Source organism: Crinia signifera, chromosome 6, assembly GCF_055691185.1.
Source record: "Crinia signifera chromosome 6, ASM5569118v1, whole genome shotgun sequence".
Classification (NCBI taxonomy): domain Eukaryota; kingdom Metazoa; phylum Chordata; class Amphibia; order Anura; family Myobatrachidae; genus Crinia; species Crinia signifera.
In genome coordinates, this window is record NC_139222.1 from 237,630,015 (window position 1) to 237,652,937 (window position 22,923).

The following is a 22,923-nucleotide window of genomic DNA, read 5'->3' on the forward strand; positions in this document are numbered from 1 at the left end:
CACCGCTGAATTGCCAATCAGCCGCTGCCCGGCCCTGCGCCACATCCCTGCCCCCTGCTTGTCATAAGCTGGCGCTGGAGAGTTCAATAGAAAAGCTGGAGGGGAGGAGGAGGCGCAGCGGAGGGGAGGGAGCAAGGCAGCGCTGAAACTGCCTGAGTTCAGCGATTAAACTCAGCAGCGCTGCCGGGCTCTAAACTGTAGCAATCCCGAGAATTTTCCAGGCTTGCCAGACTGGGCACTGAGGCACAGCCCAGAAAATTTTCGGGAATGCCACTGAAGGGGTTAAAAAGTGTCAGTTGGAGCTGCTACAGAATAATAGCTCTTGCTGATGCAGCCATGTTGTAAGTGTCTGTTATAGTAAAGTGAATATATAGACTGTATTCTCATAAATATTGAACCAGCATCCATTAAATGACAAGCATATTTGAAGTCATGGGAGTACTATTTAATTTATCAACTGGAACAATTAATAATCCATCACCTGTACTGTACATCCATCCATATAAACACAGTCCAATTTAAGAAACATTACACAAAGTTGATACGACAACCAGGTTTAACATGATTTTTTTTTTACGTTCTTTCCCATAATGAAATAAAAAAAAAGAAAAGAAAAAGACCAGCGTCCTCTCTGTAGTACAATGTGTTAGACCAGGGTTGGCCAAACCTGTCCTCAAGCTCTACCAACAGTTCATGTGTCTCAGGCAGCCTGTGGATCTACAGTAGGAATGAATGCAGCAGGGTTAAAAACGTGACAATTAGTAATGACTACAGCTGTGCACCAGCTAGGTGATTTAGAAAACGTGGACCATTGGTAGATCTCGAGGACCGGTTTGGCCACCCCTGTTTTAGACCATCTTACAAACATTTTAAAAATTTTCAACATATCTTAAAAAAATAATAATAATAATAATAATTAGAAATCCATATATACACAGGACAGATTTTTGGGACAGATGGCATGATTAAACAACCACTATGCTGCTCTGAACACACTAAATTAACCACCCACTCAAGAGTAAACATGTTGAGAAGAGGTGCGGATTAAGGTCCTAAACAACTGTGCACATCAGTATGTTAACGAGATAAGAAAACTGTTGGGTAATTAGCTAAGTAATCTAGTTTACTTAGGTTAAATGAATGTGCTATGGCTAAATAGTTTATATCTTGAAACGTTCCAAGTCCTTCACAGAAAATATAATCAATGCACATATTACAGGAAAAAATCCCCCCCAAAACCCCAAACCTTGAAAAAAAGACTAACCTAACACTCAATGGACCTTATTCAGGTCAGTGCGCAAGTGCCGCTCGTTCGCACAGGGACCTATGTTTTTTTATTGCGCATGTACTTGTTGCATGCGACCACGGTAAACGGATTGTTTGCCGGGTGCACGCAAGCAACCTTGCGGGCAGGGGGTGGAGAGAGGCATGGGGCAGTGGGCTGCCCCACTACCATATGGGCGTTCTCATGCTAATGAGGCATGACGGACAGGCGGGGGGGGGGGGGGCGCGGGCGGGCAGCCGACAACACCAGATGTCAGTTGCCCGCCTACTTTCCTCCAAGCAGACACGCATCTGTATGGTTGCTCTGAGGCAACCTTACAGATGCGTGAGCCTTATTCAATGTGTAACGTCCATTTGCATGTCCTGCGAGCGAATTTGCCTTGCGAATGGGTGGAGGCCAGCCACCATTTGCAAAGCGGGGTTTGGTGAACTCGCAATACCCAGTATGCATTGTAAACATTTGTTTAAAGACTTTGGGCCTGATCGAGATGGATACAAAGTGAATGTAATGTGGATGCTTGTGCAGTTGGCTGTACATATTTTTTATACTGCGCACATGATGGATTACATATGGCTGTGGCAGTAAGGATTTGGACAGTGAATGTTTCAGATAGGTGAGGTCTGCAACTGCATCTTTTACAATCATAAAGTCTCTGGTTGTTCAGATAATCGAACAATGTGCACCTCATGATGCAACTTTTTCAGACAAGCGGCAGATGTGAGAAGCCGCCAGTGGAAGTCTCAGCACAAACCCTATGGGCAGTGCAATTTGCATATTTTTCCAGAACCGCTGAGCATGGGATTGTAGTCGCAACTGGATTTGCATCCACCTCTGAATCAGGCATTATGAACTGTAATAGACTTATTAAGATTAATCATTCAGTAGCTTCAGCGCAATACAACTGGCAAATAAAAGAATAATGGGTGTGTGGTAACAAACTGACATTTTACTTTTGTATCCGGTGTGTAATTATAAAGCAGAATAGTCTGCAAGCGAAAGGATAATGATAAAAAAAAAGGAAAACCTTCTTTGAAGATTAAGAGCCCAGTTCTCTTTCAGGATATTCAAAATAAAATCCTTATGCATAGGCTGAGCCCATGACAAAAACCATGGCCACAGCATTGTGATTAAAATAAGCCAATTATGCTACAAATTGCTCAGAGGGAGAAAAACAAAAAATCTTATTTTTTTCAGAGTTCTTTAGAGAAAATTGAAATCCATTTGTCTGTGGGTTATTAACTTCCAGCTTTAACACAATATTAAAAAATACACCAACTAACAAACTATACCATATAGTCATCTATGGCTAAAATGAAGTCATTCTTGCGATGGTAACCAGGATCTAGGAACAAATCTCTCTCTTATGGACTTCTGTCTAGGAGCAGGCATTGGTTTCAATGGGACATCCTCATCTGCCAGTCTCAACTGTTCATCGATGGGTTTCTCAGAGGATACTAACTTCCGAGGAGCGGCTGTTGGCTTTTGGAACTGTTGCATTATTGAAGATAATTTAGCATCAAATGACTTGCGAGACAAGCTAGAACGTGACCAGATGTTCTCCTTTTCAGATGAATCTGTGACCTTCTGATCTCCTACACTATATGGTATCTTGTTGGGAGGCGGTGGTGGAGCTCTTCTCTTCTTTCCTTTGCCATCTATCATGGTTCCACTGTCGCTTTGTGAAGGTGGAGAAAGCGGCTTTTTTTCTACATGAAGTTGATGGTTACCATCAAATAATGCACCCCAAGGAGGTGTTGCAGATTCTTCCTGCCCAATAAGGAACTGACCATCTGTTTCTTCAATCTTCCTGTGCAGAATATCGGTTAAGCTTTCAAATTTAACTGGTGAGCCGATACCTAGAAGAGTGAATTAAGAGAAGACTGAATACAATCAATCAAAACAACGACAATTGACCAGGGCAATTCAACGGATGGCCTGTAAACCACTGCAACCTGGCTGAAGAGCAGTGTCCTTTTTTTAGTTGATTTTGAGATGTACTATGCACTATGGAGACACGTTCTACTGCCAATCAATCTCTCATGGTCCAAGCGAAGACTCTCCCCATCCAATAGCCGATGGTCACAGCAGTTGCTTTGGACTATAAGAGAAGGAGCCAGGCACTGGCTCATGAAGCCATTCACAAAGAGAAGACAGCTCAGCATCAAAGCACAAGAAATATAGAAGAGGAATCCTTCTTGCTGTAGGGACCTCAAAAGCAGCCCATGAGGAGGATTCATTTAAGCTAGGCACTGTTTATTAAACTGATGTGTGATATAAAGTAAATAAGGGTCACTGCTATCAGTAACAGCTGTGCATGGAGATGTGTGAAAAGCTGTGTCCTGTGGAGTAATAGACATGTATTCAATGCGGCTGGCAAGGGGGATTTTATGGCGAGGATGACTTGTTTTCGTTGAGGATCGAAGAAAACAAGCCATCCCCTTGCCTTAAAAACCCCTCGCCCCTATTGTATGTTCTGGGGAATCCTCACCATCAGAAGACGGTGAGGATTCCCCCAAGCAGCGAAGTTTGCGGCTAATGCAGCGAGCCCACTGCATATAGCCGCAAGCCTCGCTGTTTTGACAGCTGCACACGCAGTTTGCACCTCACTTTCTAGAAATAGCGAGTGCAGGAAACACAATTTTGTGTTCTTTTACTAAAATTCAAATGTTTCGCCCGACCAAATCCCCCAAACCTTTTCAAAGTGGCTCAACCAAAATCTCAGGCAAATAACCTAGAAATAGACCCCATGTCAGTCACACGCATGTCCCTATAACCGTAAAAAAAGGCTGAGCAGCTCAAGTTTTTAGAATCTCTTTACCTTTAGAATCTCTGACAAATGCTGCATATACACTTAAATGACCAGATGATTAAGCGATGACATATGATTTAATCATATATAATGCCAGAGAATATTGCTGCAGATTATACGTCAGTTTTCAGCACATCATATGGGAAGATGAGAACAGACCATATGATTTGCCAGTATACTGTATATTCAGTTTACTGGCAAGTAAACAACTTCCTTAAACTAGAAATATATATACACACACACACAAATATAATTCTGTCTGTGCTTTTTTTCCCCCTTAAACATCATAGCACTTACTCATATCATGGTACACTGAGGTTGCTTCTTTTGTTAGGAACAGTGGTGGTTTCCGTGGTGAAATCATCTCTATTTTCATAATTTCTTCTGAGCATTGCTTCCACTGACCTGAAAAACAAAACAACAACAAAAACAGCATTAGCAGGTGTGCAATCAGTTATTTTCCTTTGTACATTAAACCACAGTTGACTTAAGAGGTTTGTGGATAATACAAAGTAATGTCGACAAAGTAATAAAAAAAAAAATTCGAGCAGCCGAACCCTAATTGCCTTCACCCCTATGGCCTAACCCTAGCACCACAACCCAAGCACTCCCCCTTGTGGCTCACTTTAAATTGCCCCCAGATAGATCCATCAAGATTCTGACCTTGCCTTCTGGCATTTCGGAACAAACAGTGCAAATGCTCTGCTAATAATAGTTTCTAAATGCAGAATTTAGTTACCAACCATCATTCTGGGGCCACACATAGTGGCACCCAGGCTCCTATGCGGCCACCCGCCGACTCACCCATTAACGGGGGGGGGGGGGGGGGCGCAGCAGCAGCCAGGTCCTATGGAAGCATGCGGACAGCGAGATGGATGGGCGAATTTCAAGAGTAACACACACAGTGTAATAGTAGAAATCCAGTCAGCAGTGGCCAGATCCTGTCCATCAGCCATAACCCTCCCCAATATACTGTACCATAGTATTATGGAAATGATACAGAAACAAATATAAAACTATACAATTTAATTAAGAACATTACATTTTTTTTAGACAAATTTTGATGAACGCAGTTGTAGTGATTTATTGGAAAGATATCTACATAACACAAAACCTGCAATAACACAAGTACAGGTTAAGTATCCCGTATGCGAATATCCAAAAAACGTGTTTTTTTTTTATTTATTTTTTTTTATTTTTTTTTGGGGGGGGGGGGGGGGGGATGTTTGTTTCCCCCGCCCCTTTTTTGATACTTACCACATCCCCCGGCGGGATACTCTTCAGCGGCATCTCCGCTACCTGGGGTGCATTGGGCAAGCGCCAGTGACATCACCAGTGCGCCTGCAAACTTGCGCAATGCGCCCCTGGGACCGCTAATGAAGATCCTAAAGGCTGCCGTGGACTGCGGAGGACACAGTGGATGCCAGGAAACCATCGGAGCACCACCAGGGGAGCAGGTAAGTATGTTAAAAATAAATAAATATTCCAAAAACCCTTATCGGAAAGGCTTGTGGTCCCGAGCATTTCGGATAAGGGATACTCAACCTCTATTGACAATAATGATCTAACCAGATTGATGACAAAACGTGAAAAAAAACCACTAGCTGGCATGATGCATATGGTGCTTGTAACATATCTGTCTGGTAAAATGATTTGATCTGCAAGCAGCTGTCATGGAATGTCAATACCTTCTCTAACAAGCATTCCAAACCAATTCATATGCTCCTGTCAGCTGCAGATAACAGGGGAATAACTGTGTTCATTAACACAGCTGCATTATTTTCTAAACTTGGGTAACCACTGTGGAACGATTAGTAGACAACTTGAAAAAGAGAGTAGTATAACAGCACATTCACAATTTCACTACAAATGATTTAGCAAATCGTGTAAAGTGTGATAAAAAAAAATGTAATATCAGATTTTGTGTTTGGATGTGAGGGTTCCAGGACATTTATTGTTTTAATCAAATAAAATTCACACACACATTACGTGTGTGTGTTTGTGAATTTTATTTCATTAAAGTTTTAGATCAACTGGTGTTCATATATTAAAAAGATGGTCTATGGTATATACTGTTTACATATTTTATGGTTTTGCGTGCTTTTCTGGGAAGTAATTGGTTTTGCTTTTCTGGGAAGTTGTTGGTTTAGTGATATATCCTGACAGTTCTACAAAGAGTCAATCCTAATTGAATTATAATTATTTTATACTTTCTGGGGCACTGGGATTTGCCCAAGATTTGGATCTAAAATCCCTATAAAACCACTATTTTTTTCCCACTTTACTATATTGCAGAACTTCAGAATATTGGACCAGAATATTATAGCATTTTTCTTTCTATAAAGATTTTATGTTATGTACACACAATTAACTTAGGGTAGCATTCAATCAAGACTCATCTTCTGCTGATCCGCTCTGCCAGTCCCTCCATTGGTTACCTGTATCTTACCGTATTCAATACAAAACACTCGCATATAAAGCTATTAACCATACTGCACCAGCATATATCTTTTTATCTCGACCACTCTGCTCTGCACAAGATCTGCGTCTCTCTTCTGCATGGATCACTAGCTCCCATTCACTATCACAGGACTTTCATCGGGCTGCTCCCACCCTATGGAATGCCCTTCCACTCACAATAAGACTCTTCGCTAGCCTCCAAACTTTCAAGTGTTCCCTGAAAACTCACCTCTTCAGACAAGCCTGTCATATTTAAGTTCTACACGCATAACCCTCTGAGGCACTTATGTATTATTTAGCTTCCCTTCTGGACTTGTAACTTGGTGGGACTGCTATGCTATTACTGGTGCCTGTCCTGGTGTTTCCCTCCTATATCCCTATAGATTGTAAGCTTGCAGCAGGGCCCTCTAACCCCCAAGTCTGTCTGTTATCCAGTTTTATCACTGTCTACTATTGTAAAGCGCAACGGAATCTGCTGCGCTATATAAGAAACTGTAAATAAATAAATAAAATAAATTACCAATGGTAGATAATTGCAGGAAAATGTATCCAATTGCCTGAAAGCCAAGAGTCAAATCGAAGATTCATTTTTCACCAGGTCAAAAAAGAAATTCTCATAACTAGTGGGTTAATGGGTGCAATGACATGTCAACATGCAAATCCGTGTTAATGCCTGTTAACCAGTGTCAATGCCTAACATGCTATTTTTATTCCCCTTTTTCAACACAGCTGAAAGCCTGGGGAGCTTAATGCCTGAAGCCACCTCCCTTTTCACCAGCCGTAATTTAGTCCGGGGTTAATCTTATATATCGCTTTCTGGTGCACACCTGGAGGAATGAGAAACTAGCAGTGGTTGGACAGCGCTACATAGCACATCAATGCAGTGTAGTTCAGCATACTGCTAATTATTCCTGTGCTGCCACACACATGCACGGAACGGTAATCACATGGAGAGGAAACAGGCACTCGAAGCGACCTAGGATTAGAGGAGCTATTTCACTGATGATAAAAAGAATGGCAGCATCTTTGTCAAAATCACTTTTGTAACCGTCGGAAACTGAGTAAGTAGGAATTGTAGCATCATGTTACTGGTGCAAACATGTTAAGGGAATGTAGACAAGGAACCTGACATAGGGCTGTACATGATGGCTATTTTATTCTGATTGCATTTATATATTTTAATGGAAAAATAACACAAATAGCACAATCAGTGTAAACAGCTCACAAAGCACTTAAGGCCCCCATACACTAGCCGATTTTGGTCAGATTTCAGCCAGATCAGTCGGATCTGGCCGAAATCGGACCAAAATCGGCTAGTTTTGATGTCCCCTCAGATCCGATGCGCGGTCCCGTGCGCATCGGATCTGCGTCGGGTGGTCGGACCTGCTGCACGTCCGACCACCCGACTTGGGACCTAGTGGGGCGGTGGAGGGAGCAGGGGGGGCTGGGGACGCTGCGGGGGACACGTCTGTGTCCCCCGCTGCTGGGGACAGCGTCTGTGCGGCGAGAAGGTAGAGGGAGCAGGGGGGGCTGGAGACGCTGCGGGGGACACAGGCGGCATAGAGCCGGGCAGGGGGAGCCGGCCGGGAGCTGTCAGTAATGAATAAAAAAAAAAGCCCATACAATGAATGGGCGGCCTGTGATTGGCTGAGCGCTCTCTCAGCCAGTCAGCAATTGGCTGAGAGAGCGCTCAGCAGCCAATCACAGGCTGCCCATTCATTGTATGGGCTTTTTTTTTTATTCATTACTGACAGCTCCCGGCCGGCTCCCCCTGCCCGGCTCTATGCCGCCTGTGTCCCCCGCAGCGTCTCCAGCCCCCCCTGCTCCCTCTACCTTCTCGCCGCACAGACGCTGTCCCCAGCAGCGGGGGACACAGATGTGTCCCCCCCAGCGTCCCCAGCCCCCCTGCTCCCACCAGCTCTCACCTCTTAGCCCCCCCCCCTGCTCCCCGGGTTTTTTACATGTGATAAATCGAGACGATTTATCACATGTAAAAAATGGCACATCAAGTGCCAATCTAATCAAGCTCCCCCGGGGAGCAGCCGGGGAAGCTCAGGGGGAAGTCGGGGGCGACTTGTCCTAAGGACAAGTCGCCCTAGTGTATGGGGGCCTTTAGGGGCAGATTTATTAAGCTTGGAGAAGAGATAAACTGGAGATAAAGTGGAGAAAAGGTAAAAGGAGATAAAGCACCAGCCAATCAGCTGTGTTTGAAAAAGACAGTTGGAAGCTGATTGGCTGGTGCTTTATCTCCTTTTACCTTTTCTCCGCTTTATCTCCAGTTTATCTCTTCTCCAAGCTTAAAAAATCTGCCCCTTAGTATGGGTACACACCAGGATGATTTGGGCGCCAATCCCCTGATTTTGACACATCGTACGACCGATTGTTAAAAGCAGAACGGTAACGGTTTTCACTACGATTCCAATCAAATGCGTGACCCCCCCCAAAGGTGTGTACCTAGCCTTACACATTAGGTAAACTTTTTTTTTTTCACTGTGCCGTGTGCAGCAAGGCATAGAATAGCTCAGCTGCAAAAATGTGCCAAATCAGATAGAATTTTAGTTGTACGATACATACAATATAACTCACCTTAAACTTTTCCAAAAACACATGTATTAGACAAAATATGGCACTTTATACGAAGGCCAGAAGAAAAAGAAACCTCTGTTCATGGACAGGTCTTTAGAGAAATACAAATTGTATTTACACTGAATACTTGAAACTGCCTACCAGACAGAAATCAATTGTGAGTCAGTCCCAAGCATATGTGCGCTGCAGCTCATAATGTACAAAAAGTGTGGTTAAGAAAATACAGATGCTTAAAAGGCACCAAACAGTTAAATTTCTGCATAAATTCATCAAATGAAGATGGTTTTTGTTTTACCGTTGTTAAAATTAATGTTGCAACAAAATGTCAGTTTTTAAGCACCAGAAACATGGTAATTAAATCTACCAGAAAAAAAAAAGAGACAATATTTCATTGTCTGTTGCTGAAGAAAATGTTTAATTAGATGCATGCTTTGGGGAAATGCAATCTGAATGTGGCTTGTGCTAATTGTACTCACAGGAGACATTATCACAAGTGAGGAGGAGAAAGGAGTCAGAAAGGATTTCATGGCGGATGTATGAATGGGGAGCGTTTCCCTAAAACATAAAATCACAAAATGTATGTATGTCCTAATGACCCCAGGGCACTACAGACCCAAGTATATATTTTGCAAGACAACTGAATAATAAGGTAACTAAGGTTTTCATAGTATTCAGGGCAACAGCGCAATATTTAATTGCAATCATGTTGTGTGTCATTGTGTACGTGCTGTTCCAAAAAGAAAAAGCGCATGAACTCAAACTGTACTCAACAACAATCTTCCATTATCCTGTATAAATAGAAGGCTCTTTTTTGAGTATCAACACGGATGTCCCTGTGTACTAAATTGTAATACAAAAATACACAAGGGATTTGTTTATAGGAATTATTTTGTAATTTATTCCTCAAGCTGGTAGGAGTATATGCACATGCAATGGCATCTATTTTATGCCTCCTGCTTATCCTCATAAGCTATTGATGCAGGGATAATACAGTACAGTATATACAGGTTAAAAGAGTAGAGCAGCAAGAAAAAAACTAAATGGAATGAAAACTAAACATCGAGAGAGAGCTAAATATATATAAAATGCTAACTAACTACTCCTCACCACTATGAGTTAAAGTACCACCATTCACCACTAGATGGACCAAATTACCCTATTGTGTGCTCAAAAATTTCATAACAGAAAATGAAAGCAATTTTTATATGGACACTGATCTGTTTCAAACTTGCTGGATATGGAGAGAGGGAGCTGTGAAGATAGATATTGGATGTAACTAGGGACTAAGGGTGGGGAGGAGTCACAGCTCAAAAGTGAAATTAAAAACAGGCACCGCTGAATGTGAAAGTACAATGCAGGAGCCGTCATTTTGACAGGCTTAACTAGTGTAAAATATAATACAGGTCAAAGTGGCAATGTTACTAAATTACACTTTTCGAAGCTGAATTCCTTTAGAAAGATCAATACTGGATTAAAAGAGGTAACCATATTAAAATCTAAAACAAGCTTGGTTTTGTGCTTAATACTCACCCCATTAGGCAATGCACCCCTTTATCCTAGGAACTCCCACGTAGGGGCTGATGCAATTCAGCCAGTTATAGTAGGCAGATTAGCATGCAGCTCCATAGGAGATGTTTGGCCTAATGGAATTTGCCCTGCACGGTTTATTTCTTGGAAAAGCCATTTCTTATTTTTGCAAGTCCATTCATTTTTCTATAAATATATCATGTTTGTTTTTTTGCACAAAAACCTACTTCTGTCCCTTTCACACCGCACTTATTACCCGGTATTTTGTCTTTTTTTACCGTATCAAAACGGTAATATGTGCAGTCTGAAAAGTCCAGAGTGAATATACCCTTTTAAAATATCCGGTAAAAAAGCAGGGTCCTACCTGTTTCAGACCTGTTTTTCTTTGCAGTCTGAAACGGTACCCAGGCAGCAGTGAGCACTATTGGTCCCGCTCCTTGCATATTTAATGAACGGGACCCAGCGCAGTGCATATTTAATCAGCGGGACCCGCTCATTACATATGCGCATATGTAATGAGCAGGCCCACTAATTATGTATGTGCATAGTTATTGAGCCGGGCCCACTCATTTATGCACATATGTAATGAGCGGGACCCGCTCAGTGTATTGGCATGGAGCGGGATAAGTGCATCAGGGATCTGTAGTGAGCAGGGCAGCGTGTGCGGGTATTGCCACCTGCCTGTAGCCTTGCCAGGGATGCTGCTTCCTGTCTGCTGTTTTCTATCGTGCTACTCTCAGCCTGACCGTGGTGACACCAGCAGCCGGTCTCATAGCTACTGTGTGTCCTGTTCTCCAGCTGCTTTCACACCGCAAACCTGCTTGAGACCCGGTATTTACGTGCAGTGTGAAAGGGGTTTTAACTTGCTCTGACCCATTTTAAATACCGGGTCAAAGCAGGTTTTGCGGTGTGAAAGCATCATTAAGGATAGGGACTAGGAATCTTTAAATGTAAACTTTTTTTTTCCCAAAAAGATGAACGTAATGTCTATTTTGTATGCAAATCTTTTATGGCATTACACAAATGGAGAATGCACCATGATGGCCTTGCAATGACTGTCACAGTAAGGATTTATTGGCAAAGTGATGAGTCAGGCACCGCTTTTGGGCATTCATGGGGGGTGGCTACTAAAACACAGGCATGTCGCAGGTATCTACCTGTGACTATGACCCTGTACGCCATGGGTCCTCAAACTGCGGCCCTCCAGATGTTGTGAAACTACAAATCCCAGCATGCCTTGCCACAGTTTTAACACTCCCTTATAGCAAAACTGTGGCAAGGCATGCTGGGATGTGTAGTTTCACAACATCTGGAGGGCCGCAGTTTGAGGACCCATGCTGTACGCAGTCAAAATAGCACTGGTGTTTCAGTTCTTTTGGGCTGTCTGCGTGGCCACTAGGTTATCAATGATGTGTGTCCAATGAATGTATCTTCGTAATCAAGCAATGGGCCAAAGACACCTCCAGGGGGCATCTCAACAGAAATCCTGCCAGCCGTGACATTTACATTCTCTCTGATCAGGCCTTTACGGGCAGCCTCACAATAAGTCAAGGCGGATACAAAAATCAGAACATAGACTCCTCCTATAACTTACAAAACACCAATTTGTAATCTCTACGAAAAGTCCCAATGTAATTACACAAGTTCTTGATTTGTAGTATTCTCCTTATCGTTGTCCTCTGCACTTAACACCTTGGTAAAATATCCTCATTAACTCAACTAGAAAACAATTTTAGCATACACTAGAAGAGAATGAAAGGCTAATGTATTACTGTAACTGAGAAAGCAAGGAAATTGTAAAGTAATTTGACATTTTGGGCAGTATTGAACCGTTACGGGGCACCCAATCTCTTGTCTAAAGTGATGGGAGATGGCGAGGCAATGTTTAATTGTTATTATTTATCGCACTAATTGCCCCCACAAACGTCAAAATAAGCCACAAAGCAGCTAAACTTAACTAATACCCCATTCAGACATACGGCAAAATCCCGGGATTTTTTACGTGCACGAGCACAATCCCGGGACTAGGGTATGTCTGAAAGGCTCTACCTGGGATTTTAGTCCTCTAAAATCCCGGGTCCTGCGCACCTGCAATGGACCCAGGATTTTTTAAAACCCGGGTTTGAACCTGGTCTAAAATCCCGGGTAACATGTCTGAAAGGGGTATGATAGACTCAACACAAAAAAGTTCCCTTTGAACAAACAGGTCCATTTTCTCACACAGAGCTATAATGCAGGTGCTGACAGCCGTTTATGCCCAAAGAGAGCAATAATTGCTCCGATTATCTCTACTTGCATTCAGCTGGAAATATCCCACCTCTCCCTCACCAAGCAGCCCTAAAAATGCATGCCTTCTCTTTTGAACATCGTTGCCTCCTCCAAAAAGATTTGGGAAGCCTAGGCTTCCTATTTTTATTCTACTCACCTGTCTATAACAGCAACCTTGTTCCCACCACCCCCTAAAATTATTATTAGAGCATTGAAGAGAGAGTACACCAAGCATAAGACTCATCTGATAAAACTATTTTCTCACCTTCTTACTTCTATCCCTCTTTTTGTTTGCTGCTACAATAGTTTACTGTTGACTCATTTAGGGAAGAGATATTTCCGATCTTCAAGACCTAAAGGGATGGTATTCTATCCCGGCTGAGTTTTTCGCCAGGTGAAAAAAAGGGCAAAGATTCAATTATGGGTGTTTTTATGTGTTTTTTTTAGTACATTTTTGCAAAGCCATTTCACTTTTTTGGGGGTGAATCCACATGCGTGAAAACAGCTGAGAATTAGCCAAACCACACGAATTTGCATCAATTTTGCAGTTTAATATCCCCCAAAGACAAAAGCAGTCTATAGCATTCAAACAGTATCTGTTATTTCAAAGACTGTACTAGATAAATTATGGCAAAAAATATGATTGCTATGGGCAAAGTTTCCACTCTCTATTGAAGGTTGGATACATCTCTCACCTTGCAACCCACCGCATTCTATCCTATCTTGCTTTGGCAAGTTAATCTATATGTTTGAACTCCCGATGCTAGTATAGGATTAAAATAAACTTTCAAAATCTTTTATAGTTTATGTATCAAAGTAAATTAAAAAGTATATACTATATAAGGCACATGTGCTGCGAGTGATCTGTGGATTTGGTCTAGAATCTAATCTGGTAAAGAGTTGTGCAAAAGAAATCTATTGTAAATCACTGCATCTGGTGCTTTCAAACAAAATATATTCTTTAATGATATAATAGGTACTAGGTGTGTTTCACAAAAACACAATGAGACTGCTTTGACAATTGTCACTTAGATCGATAAATAAAGAATTGAAAACCTAAAAATATCATAACACTTTGAGTAGACACACATCTAAGTCACTGCACAATTAGGCTCTCCCAAGTCATGTAGAGCTGAAGGTTCTGGCTTTTGAGACATGTGTGAAATAGGAGGGGGTGGAGGTTGAGAGCAATAACACATTGGTTAGTGGAATGAAACCACACCTCCCGTGACCAAGCGCTGCAAAACGTACGTCGGGACACTGCCGATGCATAACGTCTTTAATAGCAAATCTCAGTTTGAGGCATACAGTCAGGTCCATAAATATTGGCACATCAACAATTTTCATATTTTGGACTGTATACACCACCACAATGGATTTGAAATGAACCAAACAAGAGTGGTTTAGACCTCTTCTAGGTTTGCCTCAGCTGTCGACATCCAGCAGAATCTGTCTACTTACCAACTCCAAACTGGAAGTGCCCTATAGCTCAATATGCCATCTAATATGACCGTGCAACATGCCCGTTTAGCTTTCTCCATTTATACTCATGCCTTTCTGCCATTATCTCTTTATCAGTTAGTTCCCTCAAGTTAATTTCCTTTGCCGGGGGGGAGGGGTTCTGTTTCTTAGTTTTCTAAGTTGTAAATTAAAATATAAACTTTTCGTACATCCATAGCATAATCTGCATAATAGTGCAATCTATCTAGTCTTTGTCTCCTCAATAACCACGATCACGACATCAGTTTTGAAAAGCACTGTATGCTTTATTCGACACCACAACAAGCAGTTATTTGTAATACATTGTAATTTGTCCGTAATGTTTGATTATGCTTGTACAACTTCATTTCTAAATAAAAAATTACTGAATTAAAAAAATAAAAAAAAAACAAGAGTGATTTAATTGCAGACTTTCAGCTTTAATTTGAGGATATTTACATCCAAATCAGGAGACCGGTGTAGGAATTACAACGGTTTCTATATGTGCATCCCACTTTTTAAGAGGCCAAAAGTAATGGGGCAATTGACTCAAGAGCTATTTCAAAGGACAGGTGTGGGCTATTCCCTCATTATTTGATCATCAATTAAGCTGGTAAAAGGTCTGGAGTTGATTCCAGGTGTGACATTTGCATTTAGAATCTGTTGCTGACGACTCTCAATATGAGATCCAAAAGAGCTGTCTATCAGTGCAGCAAGGCATCTTTAGGCTGAAAAATTAAAACAAACCCATCAGAGAGATAGTAAAAACATTAGGTGTGGCCAAATCAACTGTTTGGAACATTCTTAAAAGAAAGAACGCACTAGAGAGCTCAGCAACACCAAAAGACACGGAAGACCACAGAAAACAACATTTGGCCAGATCAAGAACACTCTCCAGGAGGTAGGTGTATATGTGTCAAAGTCAACAATCAAGAGAAGACTTCACAAGAGTGAATATAGAGGTTCACCACACGATGTAAACCATTGGTGAGCCTCAAAAACAGGAAGACCATATTAGAGTTTGCCAAACAATATGTAAAAAGACCTTTACAGTTCTGGAACAACATCCTATGGACAGATGAGACAGAGTGATGGGAATAGAAAAGTATGGCAAAGGAAAGGAACTGCTCATGATCCAAAACATACCACCTCATCAGTGAAGGATGGTGGTGGTAGTGTCATGGCTTGGACATGTATGGCTGCCAATGGAACTGGTTCCCTTGTATTTCTGGATAATGTGACTGCTGACAAAATCAGCAAGATGAATTCTGAAGTGTTTTGGTTAATATTATCTGCTCATATTCAGTCAAATGCTTCAGAACTCTTTGGACGGTGCTTCACAGTGCAGATGGACAATGACCTGAAGCATACTGCAAATGCAACCAAAGAGTTTTTTTTAAGACAAATAAGTGGAATGTTATGCAACAGCCAAGTCAATCACCTGACCTGAATCCAATTGAGCATGCATTTCACTTGATGAAGACAAAACTGAAGGCAAAATCCCCCAAGAACAAGCAGGAACTGAAGACATTTGCAGTATGTGAAGTCTGAAAGGTCCAGAGTGAACATACCGTTTTAAAATAACCGGTATTTTAAAAAGGAAAAAAGCAAGCGTTCACCTGATTTGGATGCAAATACCCTCAAATTAAAGCTGAAAGTGCATATAAAGCATATCTTGTTTGGTTCATTTCAAATCCATTGTGGTGGTGTATAGAGCCCAAAATATGAGAATTGTGTTGATGTCCCAATATTTATGGACCTGGCTGTACCATCCAGGTGTAAATTAAATGTGCCTCCCTCTGTGTAATTGTACCTACTACCCATGGTTTTCTAAGCAGGCATCCATGCGTTCCTGGCTTTTATGATTCTCATGTGTTTGTTTTTCCATAGGATTGGATCACTTATATGAAACAATCTTTTAAGCTTGATACTTCCTGGTATATCTGTCCTTCTTAACCTAGTATTGGGGGTCACTCTCTCATTCCCTGTCCGATACCCAAGGGGCAAGACAAGAGAACAGCAGAAATGGCACACCACAAAAAGGTACAGGCTCTGTTTCTTGGCTTTACGTCAAAATTATATGAATTACTTTATTGAATATTCATATGAAGATGCATTTTTATCCATGACCATTGGAGTACTAATTGTTTGGAATATACAATGGCTTTGGCTTACAAAGTGACCAATGATTTAAACCCTATACATCATTTACCTCAAATCTGGTAGATAAAGAATAGGTGAGATTAGTCAGCGGCCGAATAAAACAGCAAAAACCTGGCATTTGAAGCGCCGGGTTATTCGGAAGCGCGCTGTCAGACCCCCATCACACAGGAGAGCAAATCTCAGAGTCTAAAATTTAGACCCGGTAATTTGCTTTATTGCACAGGGTTTTCGCCTGTGTGAAAGGGTCAACTTGAATCCTATACTCTGGGGCTCACACCCTGGTCATTTGCAGGGTCGGAGACCCAGAGATTAACAAGGGAGTGGACGGCTTTCCATAGCATCCTCCTAACGAAAGTCTTCCACCCCGGGGAAAATCACGGGGAAGGGCAAAAAATGCTCAGTGTGTATGGACCTTTAGGTTGTGCAGTCACAGAAAAATAGCCCGACAAAGCTAGCTAGCAGCACATTTTATTGATTGTAATTGGGTCCAATCATCCTGGGAAAACTCCAGTGCAGACATCTTCCTAATACAGTAGTATATTTGTTTAAGAACATGCTGGAAAATTATTTTATACGACACACTGTCAAGTATGTCCCTTTTAAAAGCATAACAATATGCAATTATAAATGTTCCACGGCCAAACTTTTTTTTCAATGACTCCAAACCCTTAAGCTAATGCTATGTACACACAGTACAATCCAGCATGAGATTTTGACTATATATTCAAAATCAAATGCAAAACGCAAGAAGATCGTATGCAGATCGCACGGGTTTTTTACCTTGCGATCCCGATGCGCGCCCCCGTGGCAGCACAAATCAAAACCCAGATAGACAGGGCAGCAATGACTATATAGTGCAAATCTAATGATGATAGCAAGAATTGTATGTAAAAAGTAGAGATAGCAAAGATTGTATAGCACTCGAATAGCAAGGGAATCTCACCGTGTGTACACAGCATAACAGCCACAGTATTTATATTTAGTAACATAAGGTGCAACAATTGCTTATTTTAAAACTATTTTGCAACATTTTAATTCAATATCCGCTCATCACCAGCAACCGAGTGCAGTGGGGAAACCGATAAGCAGCGTACTATTGCCGCCATTAGACTTCACTCTCCTAAGCCCGCCCCCAAGTCACCTGTGAAAGTAGTCAATGAGAGCCTGAAGCCTCCCCTGAACTAGGTTTGTCTTATTTTGTCTTCTCAAGTTGTTTGTAGGTATTGCAGTTACCGCTTTGTGGTATTCCTGCAAAACTGCCTCTTCTTTAACACATGCAATGCAAAGGCATATTCATAATCAGTTTGATTGTGGCCATCAGATTTTTTTTCTTGTGTATTGTTTTGTTTGATGTGAGATTTGGTTTATTGAACATGGACACCACACATGTAATGAAGGTCTTCTAAATTGTACAATAATGGATGCAGCAATGTTGTTGAACCAGAACATCCAGCCTGCTGAATAGGTAGGGTACATTTATATGGACATTTGCAAGCAAAGACAAACATCGCTGGAGTATTCATCCAGTACATCGTCTGTGTGCCTGATTCTAGATATTAGATTAGCCTACGTAATGTCTCTCCCCGCTATGTGCATGTGAAAGTCGGCTGCTTTAGGTGTAGACTCCTATATCTCCAGTGGGAATATAAGACTGCAGCTCTGCAGTAGTTGACAAACTATACATTTTAAGGTTCTTATCTCACCAAAAATATTAGAAGGTATGGATGTCAGGTCTGTGTAACTGACCATTGGTTACAGTTTACATTCATAGAGACATTTTATGAAACTTGCAGATGTATAAACTCACTGAGATCGTAATAATGCTGCCAGAAGGCTTCCATCCATTTCCGAAGCTCATCTTTGCTGTCAGCTGAAAATATCTTTGTTACTGCCTCACCACAGACCAGGTTGATGACGGTAAAACTGTTCATTCTTTTCTTGGAATCTTTCTCCACAGCGCGAATTCTTGTTTCCTGAAATGCAAAGATTTTATAAAAATCTCAAATATTTAGATTATATGAATCTATATAATTTCTAAAGCACCCCTTCAAAAAAAAAAAACATTAATGACTAAAGAACAGAAACATAATGTGCTCATGATTGTAGACTGTATGTCATAGTGGGAAGAACCTCATGATTTTACAAACATGGGGAAAGCAATGCTCCTCTGTAGTCTGTAGGTTAAGATCAAAGTCTTGTAGCTCACTCAACCTACTGTATAGAACAGGCATGTCCAAACTGTGGCCCCCCCCAGCTGTTGTGAAAATACTCATCTCAGCATGCCTTGCCATAGTTTTAGTATTCCCTAATAGCAAAACTGGGGCAAGGCATGATGGGACTAGTAGTTTCACAATAGCTGGAGGGCCATAGTTTGGACATGCCCGGTATAGAACAAGCAATTATTGTAATGCACTGAAAAGCCGAGAAGACTATATACAGAGAGAATTCTCACATAGACATAATGCAATGGAGTTCTGATTACTAGGCCTCCATGTGTTTGTACAGTTAAGGGAGGCAATAGGTGACACCAAAAATCTCATGGCTTAACTCATAAAATAGCCAGAAGCAACACTTGCAGCATAAGGACTACAGTTAGCTGACTATTCTTCTGACACAACAGTACATTAGAACAATGGTCACATTTACAGTATAATACAGGGCTCAACAAATTTCTTTAAAAAAAAAATAAAAAATCGGAGCCATGTGAGGAGTATGGGAGTCCGTCAAACTGAAGATAGGGACAGAGTCCCGGAGGCGCGCGCCAAAAATTTACACGTAACACACATTACATATTATGCCACATGCCATAATTTCCATGACATGTTTTACCAAACACCGAAATGCCCATTACACATTATGCCATACACTGTAATGCCCATTACATATAATACCACAAGCCGTAATGCCTATTACATATGCTTACCTACATTTGCATTGCTACGGGTTTCTTGCTTGATGCCAGTGGTTGCATACTCTATGCCAGGGGTAGCATGCTCTATGCCAGGGGTAGCATGCTCTATGCCACAGGGGATTACCCCTCTTCCCTCCCTCCCAAACATTACCATGTGCAGTAACAGCAACAGCCGGACAGAGCAGTGAACAACTCACTCGGCTGCATCAGATCAAGTCCGTGGCTTGACTACTTCAAAACTCGAGGCAGCTCATGAGCCATTTGGTGCTCGCTGTCTAACAGCCAATAAGGAGCTACCACTGCCGTTCCTGATTGGCTTTTGAACCGCAAGCTCTGATTGGCTCACAAACCACCTCGAGTTCTGAAATAGCCACGCCGTGGACCTGCTCTGATACAGCCAGAGCCAGGTGGTTTGTCTACCTTGCTGGCTGGCTATTGCCATTAACGCAAGACACCACTCTGCCCAGCACGATCAGTTTCCTGGCAAATCTGGTCACCAGGAAGCAGAATCTGATCGCTGTGGCGACCTGGGCCCTGGGTTTTGATGAGCCCTGGTATAGTAAAATAACTTATTTATAGGCTATTTGTGTTGTGCACAACTTGCTACTTAGGTATGTAGTGTCGTTGTAACAAATGCTACTGTACATGTGAGAAACCTTTGGAGGGTGGCTAGCCATAGGGTAAAAAAAACGCCAATTTACAAAAATTATTTTTTTTATGATTATTCCATTGATCTATAGCCTAAAATATTGCTATGAATAGAATTAATTCCATTTGTGGTGGGGAAAAAAAACAACACATTCATACAATACCAAGTACCTTGGTAACAGGTACGATCATACTGGGTTCGATTTTAGCCTCAATCTCTTCCGGGGTGTAGTAGCAATAAAGGTTCACACCTCTCAGTACACAGTACAGGCGGATGCAGCTGCGCAGGCCGCCAACCATTTCCTGGAGAAACCGTGGAAGAATAGGAACAATCAGTTTCTGATCAGAATAAAAACAGTAATAAGAATAATAAGAAAAGCCTAAAAAATGAATTAATAAACCACCTTTTTGTTAAAACAAACAAAAAACAACAAATAATTGGTATGACTGTTGTGAACAACTCTCACAGACAGTGTGAAGCAGTCACTCTGGGAATGCAGGGATAGGTTGGTTGCATTTTTCTATTGTTTGAAGGTGACTGCAGCCATTTAAAAACAATGTTATATAGTTTTTGTATGGCATGCTTGATCTCTATAATTACACTGATTTACCGTACAGTTACTCATCTCAGCCGCAACAGCTGACCAAGTTATGCCTGATTAGCTATAGTGGACACATGGGAGCTTAAGATGAATTATTTAGGTTCCTGTTTCAATATTTACATCACAGGCAAAACATAATGCGCCCGATTGCTCATTCCAAGAAAGATGAATACACTGAGCACTGATCCTATTGAGCAAATTGGGTAGAGGAAGGAAAACAAGACTGTCAGGCCCTCTGACCTGCTCCATTGCATGTTCATGCGTTGTTATTAATATGCTTCTTTGACTTAACTGCACTGCAGGATATGTTAGCGCCATCTAAAGGCCTAACACTGTACTGCCTGCAGTGTGTTTCTTGTGGGCTGTAAAGAAAGGCTAGATAGGAAGGATCATCATATAACAGCAAAATAAATGGGCTGCAAAATATAAAAAGGAGATCTGAACCTAAACGATTTTTCTGCTTCCCAAACATTTGAGAAAAAAAAAAGTGCATTTAAAATGTAATGTTGTGGCCAATGACTGCACTTTCTACACGCGTGTACTGTACCTGTTGGTTAAGAAAGCCCATCATTACTTCGTCGGTCATACAGGCTGGTTGTACAACCAGACGGCAGCAAAGGCTCCCATATAAAGGTAGCCAAAAGGAGGACTCTTCTGTAAACGGTAACGGAAAAAGAAAGAAACAAAAAGAAATGGTTGATCAGGGTATTAACAAAGGCTAAGTACATATTAGAGCAATGGCCATTGGCCCAGACCAGTGGATATTAGCTGTGCACACTAGCCAATGTAATAAATGACAGAGTGTTAGAACACTGTACAGGGTTGTATGCGATATCATCCGATTGGTCGTGCAGTATAAATAAGAAAACACACCATCTAGTAACAATTTTTATTGCCAGCTGATACACATTATATCCAGGGATATGCCTTATACTAGGGGTGGCCAAACCGGTCCTCGAGATCTACTAACAGCTCATCTTTTCCAGCCCACCTGTGGATCTGTAGAATGTGTCGGTTAGAAATGAATACAGCAAATGTGACAGTTAGTAATGACTACACCTGTGCTCCGGGGGGTAGATCAGTTGGTAGATCTTGAGGACCATTTTGGCCACCGCTGCCTTATATCATATTTATCATATTTTGATATTCATGTTCTTGTCTGGTCCTCCTACAGTATATCACTTTACAACCCTGCAATCATTCTAAAGGCTCATCTTTCTTGCTAGCATCCTATCCTCACAATAGAACTTTGGTGCATAGAAGCCCCCTTCCCCATTTTCAAGATTCAGTCCTTGCATTGACGTAGCATTTAGGGGGTGATTCAGGTCGGTTTGGAAAAGTAAACTCCTTCTTTAATGGACAAAACCATGTGCACTGCAGATGTAACATGTGCAGAGAGCGTTACATGTGTCTGTGTGTGTGTGGGGTGTTCATACTGCATTCTAAATTGCAGTATAAGAATAAAGCAGCCAGTATTTACACTGCACAGAAACAAAATAACTCAACCAAATCTAACTCTCTCTGCACGTTACATCAGCCCCCCCTGCAGTGCAGTAAGGTTCTGTCCATTAATAAAGGAGTTTGCTTTTGCAAACCAACCAGAATGACCCCCTTAGTGTGGCCAATACACATAAAAAATAATAATCCCGTGTATCATTTGTTTTAGTGACATATATTATATCTCACAGCTAGTTTTGGAAGCAACCGGATTAAAAATGTTTTTTTTAAAGCATTAATATACCAATTTATATAATAAAGTAAAGCGAATATATAATACTTATCTTAAACATTCACCTTTATTTAGCTTTAAGTACAAGTTTATGTCTTGTTTTATTGTGAGACTGTTTTATGGCATTTTAAGTAACAGACGCAAAGCTTAATCTTTCCATTTAACTGCCCAGCAAAGCTTAATCTTTCCATTTAACTGCCCATAATAAACACTGCATCCTCTGTGTAACTGTCACATGAGAGAGAATTTACCGTATAAGTGAGACATGGTCTGTACTGGGATGGAGAAATAAGTATGTACCAGCTCTAGAACCCACTGCTATTTCTGCTTTCAGTGTCCTGTATTCTAGATTTAATAATAATTTTGTAGTGTACACTGAATGTTTCCCAATTTCAGTGTTGTTGTGCACCTCTTCTTTGGAGGTGTTCAGTTTAAGCAGTGTTGCTTTCCTTTATA

At 41.4% G+C, this 22,923-nt stretch overlaps 1 protein-coding gene across 2 annotated transcripts in view; it reads right to left on the reverse strand.

The window, feature by feature from the left end:
- Positions 1-301: 301 nt before the first annotated feature.
- Positions 302-22,923, reverse strand: part of RTKN2 (rhotekin 2) — an 85,132-nt gene continuing 62,510 nt past the window's right edge. For both annotated transcript variants that reach the window (XM_083149148.1, XM_083149147.1), the window contains 5 exons: positions 21,286-21,392; positions 20,308-20,439; positions 18,385-18,550; positions 4,392-4,499; positions 302-3,141 (listed from right to left, as the gene is read on the reverse strand). In XM_083149148.1, coding sequence (XP_083005274.1) covers positions 2,603-3,141; positions 4,392-4,499; positions 18,385-18,550; positions 20,308-20,439; positions 21,286-21,392 — 1,052 coding nt within the window. In that variant the 3' untranslated portion in view covers positions 302-2,602. The remainder of the gene's footprint in view (positions 3,142-4,391; positions 4,500-18,384; positions 18,551-20,307; positions 20,440-21,285; positions 21,393-22,923) is intronic.